The sequence below is a fragment of the Pongo pygmaeus genome, chromosome 9 (genome assembly GCF_028885625.2).
Source record: "Pongo pygmaeus isolate AG05252 chromosome 9, NHGRI_mPonPyg2-v2.0_pri, whole genome shotgun sequence".
Lineage (NCBI taxonomy): Eukaryota > Metazoa > Chordata > Mammalia > Primates > Hominidae > Pongo > Pongo pygmaeus.
The window spans coordinates 125,952,298-125,974,402 of NC_072382.2; the positions used below are offsets into that span (position 1 = coordinate 125,952,298).

Here is a 22,105-nt window from a genome sequence, read left to right on the forward strand (position 1 = left end):
TTGCTTTCAGTTAAATATAAGAAAAATCCTTTGGGGTCCACAATAACAAACCATCTCTATCAAAATAGAAGATAAATGCTTATGTCCTTATAAGTGGATGGAGGTGGATGGGACCTTAAATGTCACGTAAAGCTTTAAAAAAAAAAGTATGATAAAACAACTGGACACAGACCAAACAGCATACACAAAATAACACAGAAAAAGTGAGAACAAAGAGAGGTTCTCTGTTATCCAAGGTTACTTCAAGAAATGGATTGAAATCTAATTCAGGATTTAAGTCTTCTATTGATCTTGTCTGATTTTGAATAAGGTTTTATAATTATCTTTGTATTTGTCTTATCTACTGCATACATTGCAAATTCCCCAAGAATAGGCGCAGTGTGCCCCATATGTCTTCATCCACTAATCCTGTCTTTATTTCTACTGCAGTGGTTCAGCACAAGAGCCTGAGCAGAGCTGAAAGTCTATTAACTATTTTTAATATTGAGTTGGCTATCTCCTTGTAAATGATATCCTTACGTAGCCAGCCCTCAGGCCTCTGCCAGTTTCATTTCTTATAGAGCTGACCCTATCCACTCAGAAGCCAATGGTGAATAGAAGAGAAACATTCAGACTAGACTTCACAACAAAAGCTTACCTACATGCACCATAATCATATCTTATTTTTATATATGATTATTAAACACATCTTTTGAACTAAAAGGGACCTCGGAGATCATTAATATAAACACAGCTCTTTTAAATGAGGAAAAAAATTCTACATAGCTAGATGAGTGTGCACAGAAACAAGTATACTAAATTGGGAGTTCTGCCTCTCATCAAGATATCTGAGGGATAAGTAGGTTTCATCTTATTTTAACTAGCTGATATATTAATGTAGCAAACATTCATTGAGGATCTACAAAGACACTTAGCTAGGAGCTATGAAAAATATGAATTAGAGGCCTTTATAAAATTAGCAGTGCAACAAATTATATATTGTCAGTCATAAGAAAAATACAGTTAAAATTTGAAGTGGGTTCAAATGAGAAAGGTTAATTTGATCTGGGTATATTGGGGTAGGCCTGAGGGAAGACATGACATTCAAATTTAGCTTTATTGGCTTCTAGAATTTGAAAATTTGGGAATAGCAGTTGGTTTTAGAGAAAAAATCCAGGAGAGGCTAAGGCATAGAAATAAGAAGAAAATGAAAAAAATGTCATTAGTTCTTATTTATTTTTTCTCTAATTAAAAAATCAATAACATAGAATACTTAATATTATATATTTATAGTATTGTATTATATAGTATACATTATTTTTATTTTATATTATTATTATAGAATAGTATTTTATAGTGTTTATACTTGTAGTATTATATACTTATGTTTATTTGGTATAAATAATATTTACTTAGCCATGCTAAGCCATTAGCTCTATAGTCAGGACCCAAGGAAAACAAAACAGCAAGCTTGAAATTGTTAGGCTACCTTTCTGTGCTTTCCTTTCCTCTCTGCATTTGGTTTCCATGGAGACCATTCGAGAGAGGACCCAGTGAGTCAGCAACAGACAAAGCTAGTTCACTGAGCCCTGTGAAATTAGGAGTAAGCTTTAAGGTCAGTGAAATGTTGCAAGTGAAATACTCTGCTCAAATAATTTTCAACGTTAATTAAATTTAACTAGGCCTGTTATCTTCTGCTCGTAATTCTGCTCCAGCCATTATATTTTCAGGCCCTTGATTCACACCCAGATATATGTGGTAATAGAATTGATGTTGCTGTCATACCTCTTGGGGAGCCACAGCAGATTTCAAATATACGGAGAGGATACAAAATGGGTAAACTATTGTTCATATGCTGCAAACTCAGATATACAAAAATGTAATTTCCTTTGATTTTTTTAAACTGAGCTCATTTTTATTCCAAGATTTCATTTCTGTCAAATGATAGGAAAAAATAATCTAGTTATCTTTAAGTAAACCCAGTCAATTTTGAGTTTTCTATCCTCATCTTCATCTTCACAGAGTTCTGAGACTAAGCTCTGGGACTTACATAACCCCACAACATTGGTGGGGAGGAGTGTCTATTTTTCTCCTTTGATACACCTTCCTTTGCCCTCTTATGATATGTACAACATCTTGTGATGGCATTTGGTCATCTAGAGCCATCTCCACCTATTCTGGGATTAACCTATTCCTGTTATGGTTGTTATACTGACATTCAACACCAATCTTCCTTGGAGAATTCTCTTACCATAATTTGAAGACCATTTTGGATTGATAGTTTTCCTTCAAAATTTTATTTTATTTTCTTTAAAGTTTAATTATTTAGCCAGTAAAAATATTATCCTGGTAAATCAAAAAAGTCATTTTTAAAAGAAGTAAGATTACAAGGGTAAGAAAGATGGCTCAAACGATGGCCAAATATATTTTAAATTCTAGAATCAAGTTGACATGTAAAACACAAGACTCACAAATATAAATATTTTATTATAAAATTTAGTATCAATGATTTGGTTTCAGAAATACAACATAATATGTTAGAGCAAATTAATGTTCTTTATTAGAATTTTATTGGTTCTATAATTGTTTTCTTGCATTCGTTCATTTTTGTTTCATTACCATAGAAATGTGGTACACAAGAGTTTATATCTAGCTTTGTGTTTGAAACAACATACATGTAAGGAAATGAATAAGTCAGTATGAATTTTTTTCCTTCTATGTGTAATTCAAATCTAAATGCCAATAGTCTATATCCATCATTTCACCTCTGGATGAATACCCAAGAGAACTGAAGACCTATGGCCACAAAGAAAACTTGTACACAAATTTTCATAATAATATTATTAATAGCCCAAAGTGGAACAAACTCATATGTCCATAAGCGAACGATAAATATGTGGTATATTCATACAGTGAAATATTAGTGAATCACAAAAGGGAATGCAGAACTGATAAATGTCACAGTGTGAACAAATCCTGATAACATTATGCTAATTTGAAGAAATCAGATACAAAAGGCCTTATATTGTATGATTCTGTCTATAGGAACTGTCCAGAAAAGACAAATCAATAGAGACAGAGTGTAGATTAGTGAATGAGTAGGGCTAAGGGTAGGAACAGGGAGAAACTTCAGATGGGCATGGAGAGTCCTTTCAAAGTAACAGAAATATTCTAAAACTGGATTAAGGTATTGCTGCAAAACTGTAAATTTACAAAACATAATTAAGGATATGTTTCTGGTATGTGGATTATATTTCAATAATCTTGTTAAAAATTCTGATAGTTTAGGTCTCTTCAAGACATGATGCGAACCATTTTAATAGTGCTTATTAAATATAAAACTAGTCAATTCTTCACATTTGCAGAGAATTTCTATTTCAAGAAAATGTTTGCACACACAATATTTCATTTGAAATTCATAAAATACATGTGAGAGTTGGTATCATAATCTCAATTTTGTAGGTAAAGAAATTCAGTGACCTGAGACAGTTAAGTAACTTGTATATTCTTATACATCAATAATTGCATGATCAAGATTTGAACGCAGAACTTACAATTCAAAATCTTATGCTATTATTTCTCTTTAAAAAACTAGATATTCTTTCCATAATTCACTTAATTCCATGGATAAACTAATGATTTTCTTTTAACTAGGACATAACCAATTGGTTCATGTACACAAGATGATGAGACTTTTATTCAGGACCACTCTGGAAGATCTAACAGACACCTCAGAGAGCATTCACTTTAACTCAACGGGTCAATTTTACCTGAAAAGCAAAGATATAGTCTTCCTTCAAAAATTTTCCTTTCTGACACTTTCAAAACTCTCAGTGATTGATAGCTCCTCAAACCAATGATGGCTACATGAAAAGCAGAGCATAAGAGTTTGAATCATAAGTTCTGGGTTCAAATCTTGATCATGCAAGACATAATTATTTAATCTCAGCTGGAAGCGTTCCTATTCAGAGTGGATCCCCTCCTGCTGTTTTTGTCTGGCTGCTCTGTGATAAAAGACATAATGTGTGAGGTGTTGTATGTGCACATGCATTCTCGTGGCTCATTTGGTGGTGGGGCCAGGCCCTATGAGAGGACAGAGAGGGCAAAAGAATGATGCCAGAAGATATGGAGCATTATGCCCTTTTATCTTCACAGAGAAACAAGCTCTGTTGGCAGTGATAGTTCTCTAATAGGGACTATACACTTAGCATCACCTACACTGGGACCCTGCCTAGTTCTTATATAACTAACTGAACTAACTGGGTTACTAGGGTGGAACTGTGAACTAGAGCTGGCCTTGGTCTGACATGATAGATAGATAGATGGATAGATGGATGGATAGACAGATATAAATAGAGATAGATAAATATAGATATAGATATAGATATAGATATAGATACAGATACAGATGTAGATATGTAGTCTTTTTCTTTTCTAGCCGTATTGGGCTAACTTCTCCTCTTTTACTTCCTCATGTCCCAACAAAACCCCATGATGACAAGCCCCACTGAGAACTAACCTACTGAGTCCTCCTGACTCAGTAGATTAGAGCTCTCCTTTTTGCCATTCCTAAATCCCTGAAATAATGTAAAATATACATTATTCCAAAGTAAAGAAGCCAAATGTTACAGAACACACAGCATAATCTCACTAACTACTGATTTTGACCTTTTCTAAAAACATTGTTACTCATCACAGGTGTTTTGGCTTCAGTAGAAGTTTGCACAACTGTTACTCTTAAATCAATGTTATTTTTTCTTTATTGGCCTGTTTGTGTATTCCTTGCTTTCTACTCTTGCAGTTATCTGATAGAGGTTTAGAAAAGAATTACATATCTGAATGTTAAGATCCAGTCTAGGGAAGTGACAGAAGAGAAAGACTAAAAGAGTGACTCAAGAAAAATGTTCTTTATGGGGGAAAAGTACAGAGAGGAACATGGGGCAATACCAGTGGTCACGCTGTCTTCCTACATTTGCTAATCAGCCCATTACAGGTTTTTATTGTTAGAGACCTTTCTTTCTGTTACTTTCATCTCCAGAGGTGATGATACCATTGCCTTACATCTCTCCTCGAACACACTCTTGGATGAGCTTAATAGTGGAAAAATCTAAACCACCAGTGCCCAGTTCTTCCTAAATTCATACTTTTATGTGAATACCATCTTATTTCTCTTGTATATGTAATTATGAAAACTCAGTACAGTTTCATTTTTCCCCACTAACACTCTGCCCTGTCATCTTCCCTGCAAGAGGGAATGTTGTTTACCTCTAGGCCACATGCTATATGTATTATTTGGGAGGGCATCCAACAAGTCCTAGAATTATGGAACTGGAAGAGATCAATGTGTCTTATTAAAGTGAGACTCAGAGCATCCAAGGGTAAACACTGAAAGGAAAATCTCTAATTAGGAAGTGCTTTTTTTTTTTTTTTTTCAAAATGACCTCAGATCTGTTCCCATGTGTCTCACTTTCCACATGCATCTCCATCACACTTTGATTAATGTTTCTCCCATTCCACAGGTACATGCATAGGTTACTACCATCAGGTAACAGTCTGACCTGGTTTAGGCAAAACGTTTTTTTCCTCCAGTTTCCTTTAGCATATCTGTGAAAGGCTGGCATTTTTACAAATGATGTTAATAAATCAATACTAAGAGAAACAAAAAGAAAATAGACTATATAAACATAAAATCAGATCGGCTTGTGAAGTCAGACATCATCCTCTCAGCAGTGACTGCCTTCCCATGAAAGCGCCTTCTCCAGGGAGAAAAAAATAACACCAGCTGAAGATGTAAAAGTGTGTTAGGAAACTTTGGCCTAATAAGATAAGTATTCATGAATGTACTGGGAGTAGGACCAGCTGTCATTTTCTTTTTTTCACCTAGAAGTGGCAAAATAGGATAGGAGGAATTAATTCCCAAGCATGAAGAGCAAATTGACTTCAACACAAAGAAATGCAAAAGATAGGAAAAGGAGAAGTCATTCATTCATTCAACAGGAATTTATTGAGCCCACCTATGTCCCAGGCACAATCTAAATGTCATCATACCTGATGAATTGCCTTTAAGTCTGAGATGGCACCTCAAGGGAGACATCAACAAACTAGAATAGTGACATGCGAAAATAAAAAAAAAGAATGCGATGTATGAGAGAGAGATGGTTGTGGGAAATTAGAATATTTAGAGAAAGAGACAGCAGATATGACTGATGATCTCAAATCTGTAAAGGGACGCTGGATGAAAAGGGGCCCACATTCATTTGGCAGATTACAAGAGCAGAACAAGGAACATTTTCTAGAAAACTCAAGGGGGAATTATTGAATGGAAGAAAATGATTAACCAGACAATGGTCTGCCTTGAAAAAGTGTCACTCCTGTTCATGGAAGTGCAGGAATGGATTCTGAGTGCTGCAGAGGATATTCTGAATTCTGCAGGGCAACATTTTCAAATCAGGGATTTGAAAGCCTCCAGAGATCCAAAAAAATAATCCTAACCTTTCATATAGGTAGGGATAGCAATAGTGCACTTTTTTCCAATATGATTCTTAAAAACAAACACACATTAAGAAAAATATTTTAATACCTTTTCATCCATATAAAATTTTTTGAGAGCCTCCGTACATGTGGTCTGAGTGAACACATGCAATTAAAGATATGGGGACATATGCTCATGTTTCTGTCACTGATTTGGTGGTGATATGCAAAAATAACAACTGCTTATGTTAACCATTACAGTTTCAAACTGTTTGTCTTCTTAACAATGTATATATAATTTATACCCATTTTGGACTAATGATTAACTAGAGGAAATATGAGGAAAAGTAATGTTGAGCTCAAAATAAACATGATAAATAGACTGGCATTAATTTATCATGTATGCTTGGCTCATGTTGCACTTAAGAAATTGTATTCATTTCATCATATTCTGGTATTTCAAAAATGTTGTTAAAATATACAGTGACAATTTTACCCCCAATTTTAATTCATTTCTGAGGATAGACACTATATACCTGGTTATAAAAAACTGAGAAGTGCTTACAAATAGAAGCCTGAGTCTTTCACTTTCTAACATTATTTAAATTCTTTTAACTACGAAATGCTACCATTCGCACATGTACCATAGAGTCTAAAGTATAATAATAATAATAATAATAAAAAAAAGAATGTGTTTTGAAAACTGGTTTTGTTCATTTGCACACCCTAACATGTCCTAAAATTTTTCTCTGTATTTTGATATATATTTGGTGAACAAACCAAACATGGCATAATTCAGCATTTTAAAAATTATGTGTTCAATAAATTATGGTTTTCATAATTAATTTTAAATAAATTAAATGGTATGTGTTGTTTATTGGCTAGGAATAAATACATATCTGTTTTATATGTTATTTATATTAACTTATAGTATTTAAAATAAATTTAATAATATACTTTTTAATTTATTTCAGCCAGTTTTAAAAATTATTCATATAAAATATTTTTAAATATTCTGCAAATTTTAAACATATTACAAAATTGAAAGACTATTAAAGAACACATGTATTCCTTATAGCCAGTATCAGAAATAGAATATAATCTAGACATTCTTTCTGTGTATTTCTGTTAGTCCTATCCTCCCAGAAGTTAATAGCATCTGAATTTTTGTTAAGGAAATTTCTTTATTTTATTTATTTACCACCATTGTATGCATTCCCAAACAATATATTATTTAGTTTTTTCTGGTTTTGAAATTTGTTTAAATATGCTCAAACACGATGCTTTTTTGCTTTTCAAACTTACTTTTGAGATTCATTCATTTTGATGCATATAGCTGTAATTTTATATATAAATTATATATAATTTATATTATATATAAATATATATATTTTTTGATAAATATATATAAAAATATATTATAAATATAATCTTTATATATTTATTTGGTCTATGGTTGTCAGACATGTGGGTGATTTGTAATTACTGTTAAAAACATTCTTCTGCACGTCACTGGGGCACCACTTCAAGAGTTTCTCTAAAAAGATATATTGAGGAGTGGAATGCCAAAGAGCTTTCCAAAATGAAATGATTATGACAAATACATTCACAACCTCAGTGGATGAAATTTTACAGCACTTCCATTCTTCAACACTTTATATTGACATCCTTCTTAATATCTGCCAATCTGATGGTATGTGAATGTACATATTGCATTGTAAAATTTTGGTCCCTGATTACTGGTAAAGTTAAGCATCTTCTAATATGTTTTTTTAAAATTATACTTTAAGTTTTAGGGTACATGTGCACAATGTGCAGGTTTGTTACGTATGTATGCATGTGCCATGTTGGTGTGCTGCACCCATCAACTCATCATTTACATTAGGTATATCTCCTAATGCTATCCCTCCCCCCTCCCCTCACCCCACAACAGGCCCTGGTGTGTGATGTTCCCCTTCCTGTGTCCATGTGTTCTCGTTGTTCAGTTCCCACCTATGAGTGAGACATATACACATGTATGTTTATTGCAGCACTATTCACAATAGCAAAGACTTGGAACCAAGCCAGATGTCCAACAATGATAGACTGGATTAAGAAAATGTGGCACATATACACCATGGAATACTATGCAGCCATAAAAAATGATGAGTTCATGTCCTTTGTAGGGACATGGATGAAGCCAGAAACCATCATTCTCAGCAAACTATCGCAAGGACAAAAAACCAAACATCTTCTAATATGCTTAATGACAATTTAGGTTTCCTCCTTTGGAAAATTTATGCTATTTTTTAGTTCATTTTCTTTTGAGTATTTGAACTTTTATAAAATTGATTCATAGTAGTTCTGTGTATATTCTGGATACTAATCTTTTCTTGGTAAGGTGTCCTGCAAGTATCTTCCCCTAGTTTGCAGCTTCTCTTTTTATTAGCTTTAAGCCATTTTTTGATAAAATCAATGGCTTCCTTTAATGTGACTTACCAAAACTTTTTTTTATGATTAAAGATTATTGTGTCTTACTTAGAAATAACATGTTACTTTTAATTTGCCTTTAATTTTTTATTTTTTTTTTCACGTTTAAATCTTTAATCCACCTGGAATTGGTTCTTGCTCATGACCGAGGTAAGAATTCAATTCCCTTCTACTTTTAAAAAACACAAATAGCCAATTGTCCCAGGATCACTTATTTAATAGTTTATCTTTCCCCCACGGTCCTACAATGCATCTCATATGGCCCCTGGTGACTCCCACCTTCTAGGATTCATGCTTTGTATAACACCTGCCCTGATTTAGTGACTTGGTTCTAGTGAATAGAATGTGGTTCTAGTGAGTAGAGTTGATGAAGTATCATTTTGGAGATTAGATCATAAAAGGTGATGCCTTCCATCTTGGGTTCACTGGCCCTATCTTACTGTGTCTCTGTGTCTTGACTTAGTTGCCTTGGGAGAAGCCAGCTCCCATGCTGTGACACAGTTCTGTGGGCAGGGCCCGGTCTGCCAGTAGCCATGTGAGTAAGCTTGGAAATAGATCCTTCCCCAGTCAAACCTTCAGAGGAGACCACAGCCCCAGCTGGTAGCTTGACTGTAACTTCATGAGAGACCCTGATCCAGAGGAACTGAGTTAAGGTGTGCCTGGATTTCTGAGTCACAGAAAGTGTGAGATAATAAATGTCACAAAAGTTTGGAGTAATTGGTCATGCAGTAAGCAATAGAAACTTATACATACGACTCTTCATATTTTCTATTTTTAGTCAGTTTTCACAAATTAATAAGCATTTGATAAATTATTTTGACAAATCATTTGAATGTCTTGGCAAATGTTGTAACATCTCTCTTCATCTGCTTAATCCATGTGCTTCTGTCATCCTTTCATTCCTCATGTTGTTTATACGTGCCTTCTCACTTTTTTCAAGAATCATTTTTAAAGAAATACCTCTATTTTCTTAGTCTTTTTAAAGAGCCAAATTTAGCATTGCTCATCTCTTTTCTTTTTGTTTTCTCTATTTTATTATTTCAGGTTTTTACACATTTTTCAGTTTTTTGACAACTCTGTAACTGTTGTGTTACATGAAAGAGGGATAATTTCCAGATTACAAATGTCTGGAATCTCAAAGGGCAAGGTTCTTGACTCCTTTCACAGAAGAGAAGGTCAAGATTAAGGAAATTTGTCTTGTTCATGGTTGTATAGGTTATTAATTAATGTTTGTTGAATAATACTTCGATATAATTCTGGGAAAATCATCAGAAGAACTATTCCTAGTTCAGGAAATTCAGCTGTGCCAATTGACAAATGTTTGTTGGAACCTAGGAAAAGAAATTCTATTTCCATATCAAAATATTAGAAATCATAGTCTGAAAAGTAGAAGAACTATGTTAGTTCACTAGGGCTGCCATAACAAAACAGAATATTCTAGGTGACATAAACAACAGGAATTTTTTTTCTCACAGTTCTGCAGATTGTAAAATTCAAGATCAAGGTTGCAGAGGTTTTGCAGCAGGGTTTGGTTTCTGGAGCTTAGAGATGGGGCTGTCTTCTTGCTGTGTTCTCACATGGAGGGATAAAGGGAGAGAAAAAGACAGAGAGAGAGACAGAGAGAGAGATCTGATGTCTCTCCTTTTACAAAGATACCAGTTATATTGCATCAGGGCTTCATCCTTATGGTCTCATTTAACTTTAATCACCTTCTTAAAGACCCTAGTTCCAATACAGTTATGTGGATTGAGTGTGTTAAGAGTTTCAACACAAATTTTTGAAGAAACACATTTCAGTTCATGGCAAGAACTATGAAGAAACTGAGATTAAAATATTTAAAATTGGATATTTTTAAAAGTCTGAGATACATGGTTGTTAGGTTATTTCTTATTCCAATAATATATCCTGAAACTGGGTAACTGGTTTCTACATATGTCCTAGGATTGGGCTATACCATTCACCTTTTTTCTCCTTTCCCTGAGTCAATCTTAGAGGTAGAAAATAAAGATTTGACTCCCCCTTGTTCCTATCCAGCACTGTCACAGCGGGAGACATCACCATATTCTATTTCAACTAGACAATTTACTCACTTATAATTACTCCCTTTGCTCAACAACCTCCTTGAATAGGACTCATTCAGGAATGGGGTCCCAAAGGCTCCAAGGATATTTAAATTTCCACGTAGGAGAAAACAATGTAGATATCAGTGTCTTGGAAGATGTCTTTGCAGAAGACAGAGACACATGCTGCTGCATGTCATTTAGTCAGAGTTTATTTGGCTAAGAAGAAAGCATTCCAGATCATGGGTGGAGATCCCTAACCTCTAACATGCCAAAGGAAAATTTGGGCTAAAAATCCTATACAAACAGATGATTAAATGATCATACTTTCTCTTTGTAAGTTACCTAAGTGCCATCTTTGCCTCTTTCTCTTTCTCTCTTTTATTCTCTTTCTTTCCTTTTCTTTTCTTTCTTTCTTTTTCTTTCTTTTTTCTCCTTCCTTTCTCTCTCTTTCTTTCTTTCCTTCTTTCTCTCTTTCTTTCTCTCTCTCTTTCTTTCTTTTCTTTCTTTCTTTCTTTCTTTTCTTGTCTCACTCTGTTGGCCAGGCTGAAGAGCAGTGGCACGATCTCAGCTCACTGCAACCTCCGCCTCCTGGGTTCAAGCAGTTCTCCTGCCTCAGCCTCCAGAGTAGCTGAAATTACAGGGGCCCTCACCTCTTTTTTCCCTCCTCTTTTATGCTTTGTGTATCCAATGGAGAGGAAAATTTGGAGTCCTCAGTTTACAAAGTATTCTCAGAGTTCAGGACGAACAGAGCGTGGAGCTACTGGCCGGAAGAATAGATCTTATTTGCTTGGTTTATCTTTGAGCCCATTGTGCTGGCCCATCAGCTCACAAACCCCATTCTTATTATTTCACTTTACAATCAGGAATTTGGACTTGATTTTATATTATTAAAGTAACAGAAACTCTAAATGAGCCTATGTGTGGATATCTTCATTTGATTCTTTCTTCGATGTATGACAGCCAGGACATTTTTGGAAGCAGTATAGATTCTATGTAGCACTTGTCTTGGGTCTGATTGCCTTTTGGAATGTAGTGCAGAGCTTCTTCTGGAGTGCAGGTGACATGATTGTAAACAGAGAAATTCTAAATATACAGGAAATTGGCAAAAGAGAAGCAGGTAGATGATTAAGTTGCTTTAGAAGACTGTGAGGAGAAATTACTATTTGATAGTACCATATAAATCCTTGCACAAGAGGAATGATATCCAATTCTTGCCAGGCATTGAGTGAGTTATCTTATTTCCTTCATCAAACGTTTATTGAAAAAGTACTCTGCCAGGCACTGTTCTTTGCACTGAGAATATAATCGTAAACACAAAAAATATTTACTTTCCTAGATGTTATATTTGTGTGTTTGTGGGGAGGTAGCTGGAAACGTATTGGTTTTCCATTGCTTACTAAGGAGGAGGAGGAAGAACATTTTAAGAGCCTGGTGATGTCCAAATGAAAAACATGGTTAATACCGGGGCAAGATTTGACAAGGCCAGTAATGGCATGATCTATCGCAGATGGATCCATCCAGATCCGGGGGAAAGACTGATGTTTAAAAAGAAAAAAAAAAGAATGTAGATGCCTAGTTCTACCATGAACTAGCTGCCTTAATTTAGGAGATTCACCTAGCCTTCCTACTGCTCAAATGTAATCTTTTCTATAGACCTCCTCAAAGAGTGACTGCCAGGATTAAATGAACGGAGATCATGTTGTATAAGTGTTTTGAACTGCAAAGCAGTGATCAACCTTTATGATTCCCTTAGAAAACATAGACATAAAATCTAATGTTGTCATTAATAAATGGCTTACAAATATGATGATTCTCGAATTGTGGTTCATATCTCCAGTGATACAAAAAAGCCCTCAAATAATCCTGACGTTTCATATCCTTCTACCCCAGGAGGAGGAGCATGTGTTTGGATGGATCTTGCCCTCCCTTTAAAAATCTTTGCTTTAACAAGGTAAGAATATTGTTTTAATAATTGGCATTTGTATTTCGAATAAGTATAACAAAAATATTTGCTACAGAAATGTAGTTGGCTATGGCGGTTACATTCCAAGGATAATGCCTTGTAACTTGAATCACAAGCAGCCTTTCCATAACTTAGAAGCAAATCACAGTCACTTAATTGACAAGTTTTATTTCTCCCGTATGTTCACTTGATTGACAGCAAGCCAAGGCATTCTTCCATGTCCTCAGCCTCCTCTTTCTTCCCTAGGACTGGCTTCCATGGAGGTGAAGAACTGCTGCATGGTGACAGAGTTCATCTTTTTGGGAATTCCACACACACAGGGGCTGGAGATGAGACTTTTTGTCTTATTCTTGCCCTTCTATGCCTGCACTCTACTGGGAAATGTGTCTATCCTTGTTGCTGTTATGTCTTCTGCTCGCCTTCACACACCTATGTATTTCTTCCTGGGAAACTTGTCTGTGTTTGACATGGGTTTCTCCTCAGTGACTTGTCCCAAAATTTTGCTCTGCCTTATGGGGCTGAGCCGACTCATCTCCTACAAAGACTGTGTCTGCCAGCTCTTCTTCTTCCATTTCCTTGGGAGCATTGAGTGCTTCTTGTATACGGTGATGGCCTATGACCGCTTCACTGCCATCTGTTATCCTCTGCAATACACAGTCATCATGAACCCAGGGATCTGTGTGGCCCTAGCTGTGGGCATGTGGCTGTTAGGGTGCATTCATTCCAGTATCTTGACCTCCCTCACCTTCGCCTTGCCATACTGTGGTCCCAATGAAGTGGATCACTTCTTCTGTGACATTCCAGCACTCTTGCCCTTGGCCTGTGCTGACACATCCTTAGCCCGAAGGGTGAGCTTCACCAGCGTTGGCCTCGTATCTCTTGTCTGCTTTCTCCTAATTCTTTTATCCTACATTAGAATCATGATTTCTATCTTAAGTATTCGTACAACTGAGGGCCGTCACCGTGCCTTCTCCACCTGCAGTGCTCACCTCATTGCCATCCTCTGTGCCTATGGGCCCATCATCACTGTCTACCTGCAGCCCACACCCAACCCCATGCTGGGAACCATGGTACAAATTCTCATGAATCTGGTAGGACCAATGCTGAACCCTTTGATCTATACCTTGAGGAATAAGGAAGTAAAAACAGCCCTGAAAACAATATTGCACAGGACAGGCCATGTTCCTGAGAGTTAGTAAGAGCAGATAAATGGGTGCATGGCTCTGGAATTCCTTTTGCTTTGACCTAAGAAATTTCATTCTGAAATCTTCATATGTGACAATGACTTGGAATTTTCAGCACTGTGCTGAATGATATGGACCATTATGCTATATATAATACATTATCTTTTTGCAATATTTTATTTTATTTTATTATCTAGGTTCTGCCTCTTCAGTTATCTTCAAAGTCATATAGTCTTGGTTATTGTTACTTTGCCTTTCTTCTATAGAGAATTGCCTGTCCCTGGAAGGAAGATCTTTTCCATCATGCCTTCTTTTTGGTACCACTTTTCTCAATTTACTCCCCTCATACTATTTGTGAGACAAACCTATAGGGAAAGGCAATAAAAAGAAGAAAAGAGATTTTAAATAACTGATTGAGAGAATAATATAATTTTTAAAATATATTAACAGACTAAGGACTAGAATCAAGATGCAGTGTTTTTTTTTTTTTTTCCCTCCCCAAATGTCTGGAAAGGGAATAACTTAGAATTTGTCAGCAAGGATGTTCATCCCATGTCTGACCCCATGCCTGATTGCTCTGCCTAAACATTTTTAGGCAGATTGGGTTAGCCCCACTGCCTAAGGAAAGTAAAAAGCTTTGTGTTAGTATATTAGATTTGGGTCTGTTTCCATCTTGCTACCAGCTATTGGTGTGGCAAGTAGTGTGGTAACAATTTAGTAGCTTTATCAGGTCAGGCTAATGGCTTAGGCCAATGGCTTTCCAAACCTGATTCAAGGAGCCCCAAGACTCCAGTGAATTTATCCTGAGATTTCCATGTTAAATATACTTAATGAGAACTTTCTGTTTAGTTATCAGATGTATTAGATTTCTAGGTAAGATTCCCCCGGAGAAAGTTTGAAAGTTTCTGGACTTTTTGATCTCCGGGGTACCTTGTAAGATTAAAAAACATGATGTATATCTTTTGTTTCTACCCATAACTTTAAAGGTGTTTCTGCCTTTTCTTTAACATCTGAACCTCACCCTTACCTCTTGGATATTCATTTGAGCTTGCTAGACTTGGTAAAGCTTCAAGGATCATTTCATTACCTACCAAACAATTCTGCTCTTCCAAAAAAAATTGTAAAGAAAATATTTATACTTACATTTGGCTTCATGCAACATCCTCATTTTTTGATGTGCATCAAAGTTATCTACTTTGGCTCAAAAACAGCTACACAGAAGCTTTGTGGAGCCACTGATTAGATCTGAAATCCCACAGAAGATAGAGACACTCAGCATTTTCCTGGATTCATTGTATTAACTGCCTAGGGTACACATAATTTTACCTCTTTACACCTCTTACCAAAATACTAAGTACCGTGTTATTAAAATACCAACTAGAAAGCTTCCCAATCCACTGTGATATAACAAAAATAAATTCAGCTTCGTATTCTCCTTTTTATCCCTTTTCAAAAACTAAGCATGACACCCGAATCGCAGTCTCCTTCCAGAATTCTCTGTATCCTTGGAACTGTCAAGTGTATAATTGTCTTAGTAGCCTCTTCACTCATTCGTGCCTTAAATTTCTGTCTTTAGCTCAGTAGTATGAAGATTATCATTTATAGAGCTCTAATTATTTGTCAGATATTATCATAAATGCTGTATAAAACTATCTCATTTAATCCTCAAAACAATCTTTGATATTTGTGCTGTTCCCATTTTACTGCAAGAGGCCCAGGATATGAATGCAAGGCTTTTACACTTAAACACTAAGAAACTGCTTCCAAAATGCTTAGAAATCTTTCCAACTAAGAAGAAATGAGAAACCAAGAGGGAGCAGTTGACTTCATCCATGCCAGCCCAAGAAGCATCTTACATCCAAGATAAAGATATTTTCTCCCACTCTTATGAAGGAAGTGGTAACCAAGGGAGTCAATGGTGGGCTTAACTCCAGAACGTAGATGGCGGAGGCCTCAAGTGGGCAAGGCATCTCACTGCGGCAGAGGCCAGGGTGAGAAATGATAGGGCATACCAAGAGGGACACAGCAATGGAGACTCAAAAAAGAAGGGCCACACAGGAATCAGAAGTGCCACATCTTCATGTCTTCTTCCAGTAAAAAACAGACAAGAGCCATAGATGAAGGCACTGGAATCTTTGTATCACTGAGGATTGCTGGAAGGAGAGATGACTGAGGATACAAAAATCAGCAACAGCTTGAAAGAAAGCTCTGTCTCCAAACACCCACTGTATGCCGCCTTCTGTCACCTGTGCTCCACTCCTCTCCTTAGGAAGTTTCCTGACCAATGTAAGGAGATGGCTGTTGATTTTCAGTTATTGATTTCTCACCCGATCTGGGCAATGATCCTTGATCCAGCAGCTGACAATCCTCCCTCTGAGCCCCAGTATTGGTTTGCATTTAGCTTGTTGAATTTGCCTTCTGAAGATTCATAGAAATATCTCAAAGGCTGTGTTATTGGCCAAGGGAAAATCTAACAAAAGATCTCAGAGCCCCTCCCTGGCCCCAAAATGGTTTCAGATGTAACTCAACATTCCAGAGGAATGGTAATAATGGGACTTCATTTTCCCTTTTCTCTGGTATATATGTTTCTTATTAACATTATAAGATAAAGTGAACAAATAAAGACAAAATATCACATCCATTTTTAAAGGAATGCTGATCCACTGTTACAAAATCTATTTTCTATTACTGATTTAACTATATCTGATATTAATCACAACTTACATAACTGTTTTGATTCCATTCTCAAACATAGAATCCTTTGAGATTTTAGTTATTTTTAAAGTTTCTTAGTAATGAATCGTTAATTAGTAGCTTGCTATTACCAGAGTTAAAACACCTATTTACCATAGTTCTTCCAATATGCTCTAAAGCTGTACTTCCTATACAAACCTGTTTGAGATCATTCACAGTAAGAGCAGAAAATCTCTTGTATGTTTTCTGCTGTTCTAACTTGCTTAACAAGAGACTGTGAGGTAGCAGTCTATGCTTTAATTTTTCTCTCCTCCTCCTTTCTTAATACGAAACAATGTTTTCCATGGCAGTGGACATTTTTTTTTCCTCTTTTCAGTTGAGCTGTTCGCTTTAGAAAATAAATAATTAGTTTCACAAAGAAAAGCCAGGTCTAGCACCTCCAAGGGTTTCTCCCATCCCCTCTGTTCCTAAACATTCTTAAAGTAAAAACAACTTTTATTTCAGGAATATTTACGTCTTTAACGAAACAAACCATTTACAAGATGTGTTTATTCACTTTATTCAAGAATTTCTTCTCTGACCCCTCAGTTTGGGAGGTCCTGGGAGACCTGAGGCATGACAGTCTATGATGGGAGCAATACAGCATCCAACATTCCCTAAAGAGGATCCAGAATGGGGAGCTCGCTAACATTCTCACTATGGAGAGGAGCTCAACATGCAGACAGCGAGTCAACCTGAACGTTTCCATGAAGGAGGCTGCTCCATCAGGGCAGTTAGAGCACTGGTTTCAAAATATATTTTTATGCCTGAAATTCTGCCATTTAAGAATGAATTTCCTCTCAAATCCCACATTCTGTTTCAAAAGCAAATTTCCTGGGAAGTAATAGAAGTGAGATACTATCTAGCTCGAGAAAGATATTTATGATTGGTAGGAGAAGTAAGAAGGCAGACGAGCAAGTATATATATATATAAACGTTTTTCTCTACATCGATTTGGCCAAAGATCGGCACTGATATCCTCAAATCTCCCATAGACATGCTAGAGAAGTAATTCAGTCGGTATTTATTAAATTCCTGTTTTGCAGCAGATACTATTGTTATGCTAAATTGATAAAGATGGATAAGATCCCTGCCCTGAAGGAGTCCACCATCAGTTTTTAGAATCATACAGAATAGATGGTCCATAATAAAATATGATAATAACAGCAGGACACGCTTTCTTAGAGCTTACCATGTGCTAGGTATTACTCTCAAGCGCTTTACTTTACCTACATTAACTCATGTGGTCCTCACCATAATCCTGTTATCTCATTTTATACAGGAGAAAACTGAGACACAGAGAAGTTGAGAAATGTTTCCAGCTAGTAAGTCACAAAGTTAGGATGTCTTGCAGGCTGTCTCTCACAGAGCAGGAACACCATCATCTTGGACAAACACCACCATTTTAAGTTCCAGCTCCCTTTCTAACCTCATGTGTTTCAAGGAAATCTCTTCTAACAACAAGCAGCCAGAAAGAGCAGACAATAAGACACAGATAAGACAGCTTGGGCATAGAGGGAGGGGGGAAAGTCTCTTGGGTAACCACCAAATTTACACTCATACAATGGGCCCCAGTAAAATAGTGGGCCCTAATAAGCGCATTCCTTTCTCTTTAGGTGCACTAAGATAGGGAAGCTAAAAGCAGACTCTGGGGGTTAAGCCAGCAGCTGCAGGAAGATGTACAGGAACAGACACAAAAACTCTCCCTCCCAGATAAGCAAGACAAAGAGACATAGAAACATTCTGAGCCTGTGATAAGCTCTCCGCCCTAAACTCTTAAATACTCTTAGTCTGTAAGAGAGAGTGCTCCTGACCTAATTTGGCCAGAAGCCCCTCTCAAGTTTATTCTCCAACATAAATCTGACTGTTGAGCTGCTTTTAGTGTTTCCTTCTTCCTTCTTCAATTCTCACAGTCTCCAGTGATCTTTCTTTTAATAATTTCATTACAACATCAGCATCATAAATTCTGAGAAGCAATGAGAGCATGGAGAAGTGACCAATTATTTCTGCCTAGGCTGTTTGGGAAGGCTTTGCAGGAAAGGTGGGATGTGAGCCGGGCTATGAGGGATACATGGAGGGGAGTGTGAATAAACATCAGACAGAGGGTTAGAAAGTGCAGAATCAGAAAGAAGGGGACATCTTGTGGAAGCATGGGCATGTACCAAGCACACTATTTCCAGGGAGAATGAGATTGTTATAATAAAAGATGATTGGAGGTGGAAGTGAAAGACAGAAGAAAGCAGGAAGAGAGAAGGAGATAGTAGAATGGAGCCTAATCATGAACGAGTTTCTTATCATGAAGTGCCCTTTGTAGAAAAGGCCATATATTCAGATTTGCCAGGAGAGTTTATACATGATTTTTAATAGTGTTAACACTCTAAAAAGTGTTCTGATGTGTAAAATAAATTATGTGGACACCTTACTTCTCTATGAATCAAAGGAGAACTTGGCAATGAAGATTCAATAAAAGTGTGGAGGCTGGTTATGACTTATCTCAGCCAAGAGCATTTGCAAGTCCAGCCAGTGCCAAGAATAGAGTGGGCAGAGCACTCCACCAACAGAATGGAGAGGAATCTGCTCTCTTCTACCCCTGTGGGAAGTACCTAACACTTAACACCCACTGACCTCTGCACCATCAGATGTAGGTTGTACCAGCTCAGCCATTTACCATCAAGGACTCTTTCTCCTGCGTTATTGGAGCTCATGCAGCAACCTCATGGGAGGACTAAGACTGGATCAGAACTCTAGTTTCTCTGCCCTATATTATGTGAATTATACCACTTAAACTTTTTGCAAATGTGAGTGAAACATGTTATATTTTGTTACATACTACTTGTTATATGTGTAAGATCATACATAACATGGGCTCTTAATTTTCCAAACTTAAATGAATCATGCTAAGCCCTTGTGCATGCTAACCTACATATGTATTAGTGATGGTAGACACTGAAGGATAAGCCACAGGAAAATCGAGCATCTCTTTTAAAACACATTCCCAACTCATGATAATCCCCACAGAGGATCAGATAAAGAGATGCTCAGTTTTATCAAGTGGAAAGTCTCATAGCAAGATATGGTTGACACTTATGCTCATAAGACACATGACCAGGAGGGTACTGAAAATCTCAAAGTCATCTGCTCACAGATCCAATGATCATTATCACAGAGCTTCTTTAAACTACCAAACCTCTCCGATCAGTGGTCTGAATCCTCAGATCTACTGGTTTATTTCCCAGTCCACTCTGTCAAAATTGTTCTTTCTAGCATCCTCCAAATAAATAAACATGAAGGCTCTTTCCTCCTAGATTCCATGACACCACCCAGTGATGGCTGCTCTCCACCTCTTTCATCAGATCTGTTCTGTAGCTTTGCTTACTTCTATGGGAAGTTTGCTCCATACTTCAGGACTTGACCCCTCCCCCAAAACTTCATCTAATGAAATTATTCACTTCATGATTCTTAGTTGTGACCCATACACTGTTCATTTCTCCTTGAGCTCATGGGCAGGGTCTCCGGATAAATCTTAGATATTATGAAGAAAAATACCTGGATCTAAGTCTGCTTTGTTATGGGGAAAATTATGAGAGTAATTCTACTTATCTCATGGAACTGTTGTGAAAATTACGGAAGAAAATATATCATCAATCAACAAGTGAATAAAGAAAAGGTTTTATATATATATATAAAGGTTTTATATATATATATAAAGGTTTTATATATATATATAAAGGTTTTATATATATAAAGGTTTTATATATATAAAGGTTTTATATATATATATATATATACACACACACACACACATATACATACACACACACACCATGGAATGGTGTATATATAATATACACCATTGCATATATACAATGGGATATACTACTGTATATTTCATATATATATATATATAATCATGAAATACTGCTCAGCCCCATAAAAATAAATGAAATAATGGCATTCGCAGTAACCTGGATGGAATTGGAGACTATTATTCTAAGTGAAGTGACTAAAGAATGAAAAATCAAACATCACATGTTCTCACTCATATGTGGGAGCTAAGCTATCAGGACGCAAAGGCATAAGAACAATAAGTTGGACTTTGGGGACACAGGGTAGGAGGTAGTGAGGGATAAAAGACTACACACTGGATACAGTGTACACTGCTCTGGTGATAGGTGCACCCATCATCACCCATCACCACTCTCAGAAATCACCACTAAAGAACTTACTCATGTAACCAAACACCACCTGTTCTCCAAAAACCTATTGAAATAAAAAAGCTAAAAATTTTAAAAAGCAAATAAATGCAAGATTGTGAGATGTCTTATCATTTTAAAAAATAATGAAGTAAAAGGCAATACAACTATTCAAATAATTATGTAAATAAATTCCGTTTTGCATTTTAAAGAGAGAGAGAGAGAAAGAGGGAAATAGAGTTTCTCAAAGGAGGAAGCCTTTATACGTAACAGATTCACTGAGGTTAAGCTCTCTTTTGAGTATAGCTCAAGAGTGGAAGGGCCTGACTAAGTTAGGTTTTGTTCTGGTCCCACCACCTTAAATAATTAATCCAGGTTGAGAGTAGTCAACCCTGTTCCTCAATAGGGCATTTCATCTAGTTACATATTTGTAACAGTCCTCAATAGGGCATTTCATCTAGTTACATATTTGTAACAGTCATCTAGTTACAAATATTTCTGAAAAAAACTAACCTAATTGCTTATATTTCTCAATCATGATTTCATTTCTGTAATTTCAATTTGATTTTTTAACTGCTGCCAGTTTTGCCATATAAAACATTGACAAAATCATTTTGCTCTCTTGCTAAAAATTTCTTTGGTATGTTTCCATTTCCTATTGATGTCAAAGCTGATTATGTTGAGTTTAACATTCGAAGCTTTTTAACATCTGGTTCCAATCTCTGTCACCAATTTTATTCCTATTTCTCTTTTATTCTTGACTTCTCCACAAGCCAACTCAAACTCCTTTGTAATTTTCCAAACCAACGCTAACAACATGGTCTGGATTCTCCAGTTCAGTCCTAAGTTAAGCTATTCTATTGCCGTGTTAGGCCATGTTTCTCACAGTGTGCTCGATCGTGGATCCTGAATTTTGGTGTATTTCTCACATATTTCCTGCTTTTGGTGACTCTGCGTCCTAGTCTTCATGTGGCCCCTGTTTGGGATGTCAGTTTCATTGTTCTCCATAGGACCAAATTATGTTCATTTTTCAGGACACCATCGAAACAT

The 22,105-nt window shown here is 36.3% G+C and overlaps 1 protein-coding gene across 1 annotated transcript; it reads left to right on the plus strand.

The window, feature by feature from the left end:
• Positions 1-11,276: 11,276 nt before the first annotated feature.
• On the plus strand, positions 11,277-16,710 carry LOC129009034 (olfactory receptor 10D3). Its single transcript, XM_054441714.2, has 2 exons — positions 11,277-11,315; positions 13,192-16,710. Exon 2 carries the CDS (start codon positions 13,203-13,205, stop codon positions 14,139-14,141), a length of 939 nt encoding a protein of 312 aa, XP_054297689.2. The 5' UTR covers positions 11,277-11,315; positions 13,192-13,202; the 3' UTR covers positions 14,142-16,710.
• The last annotated feature ends 5,395 nt before the right edge of the window (positions 16,711-22,105 follow it).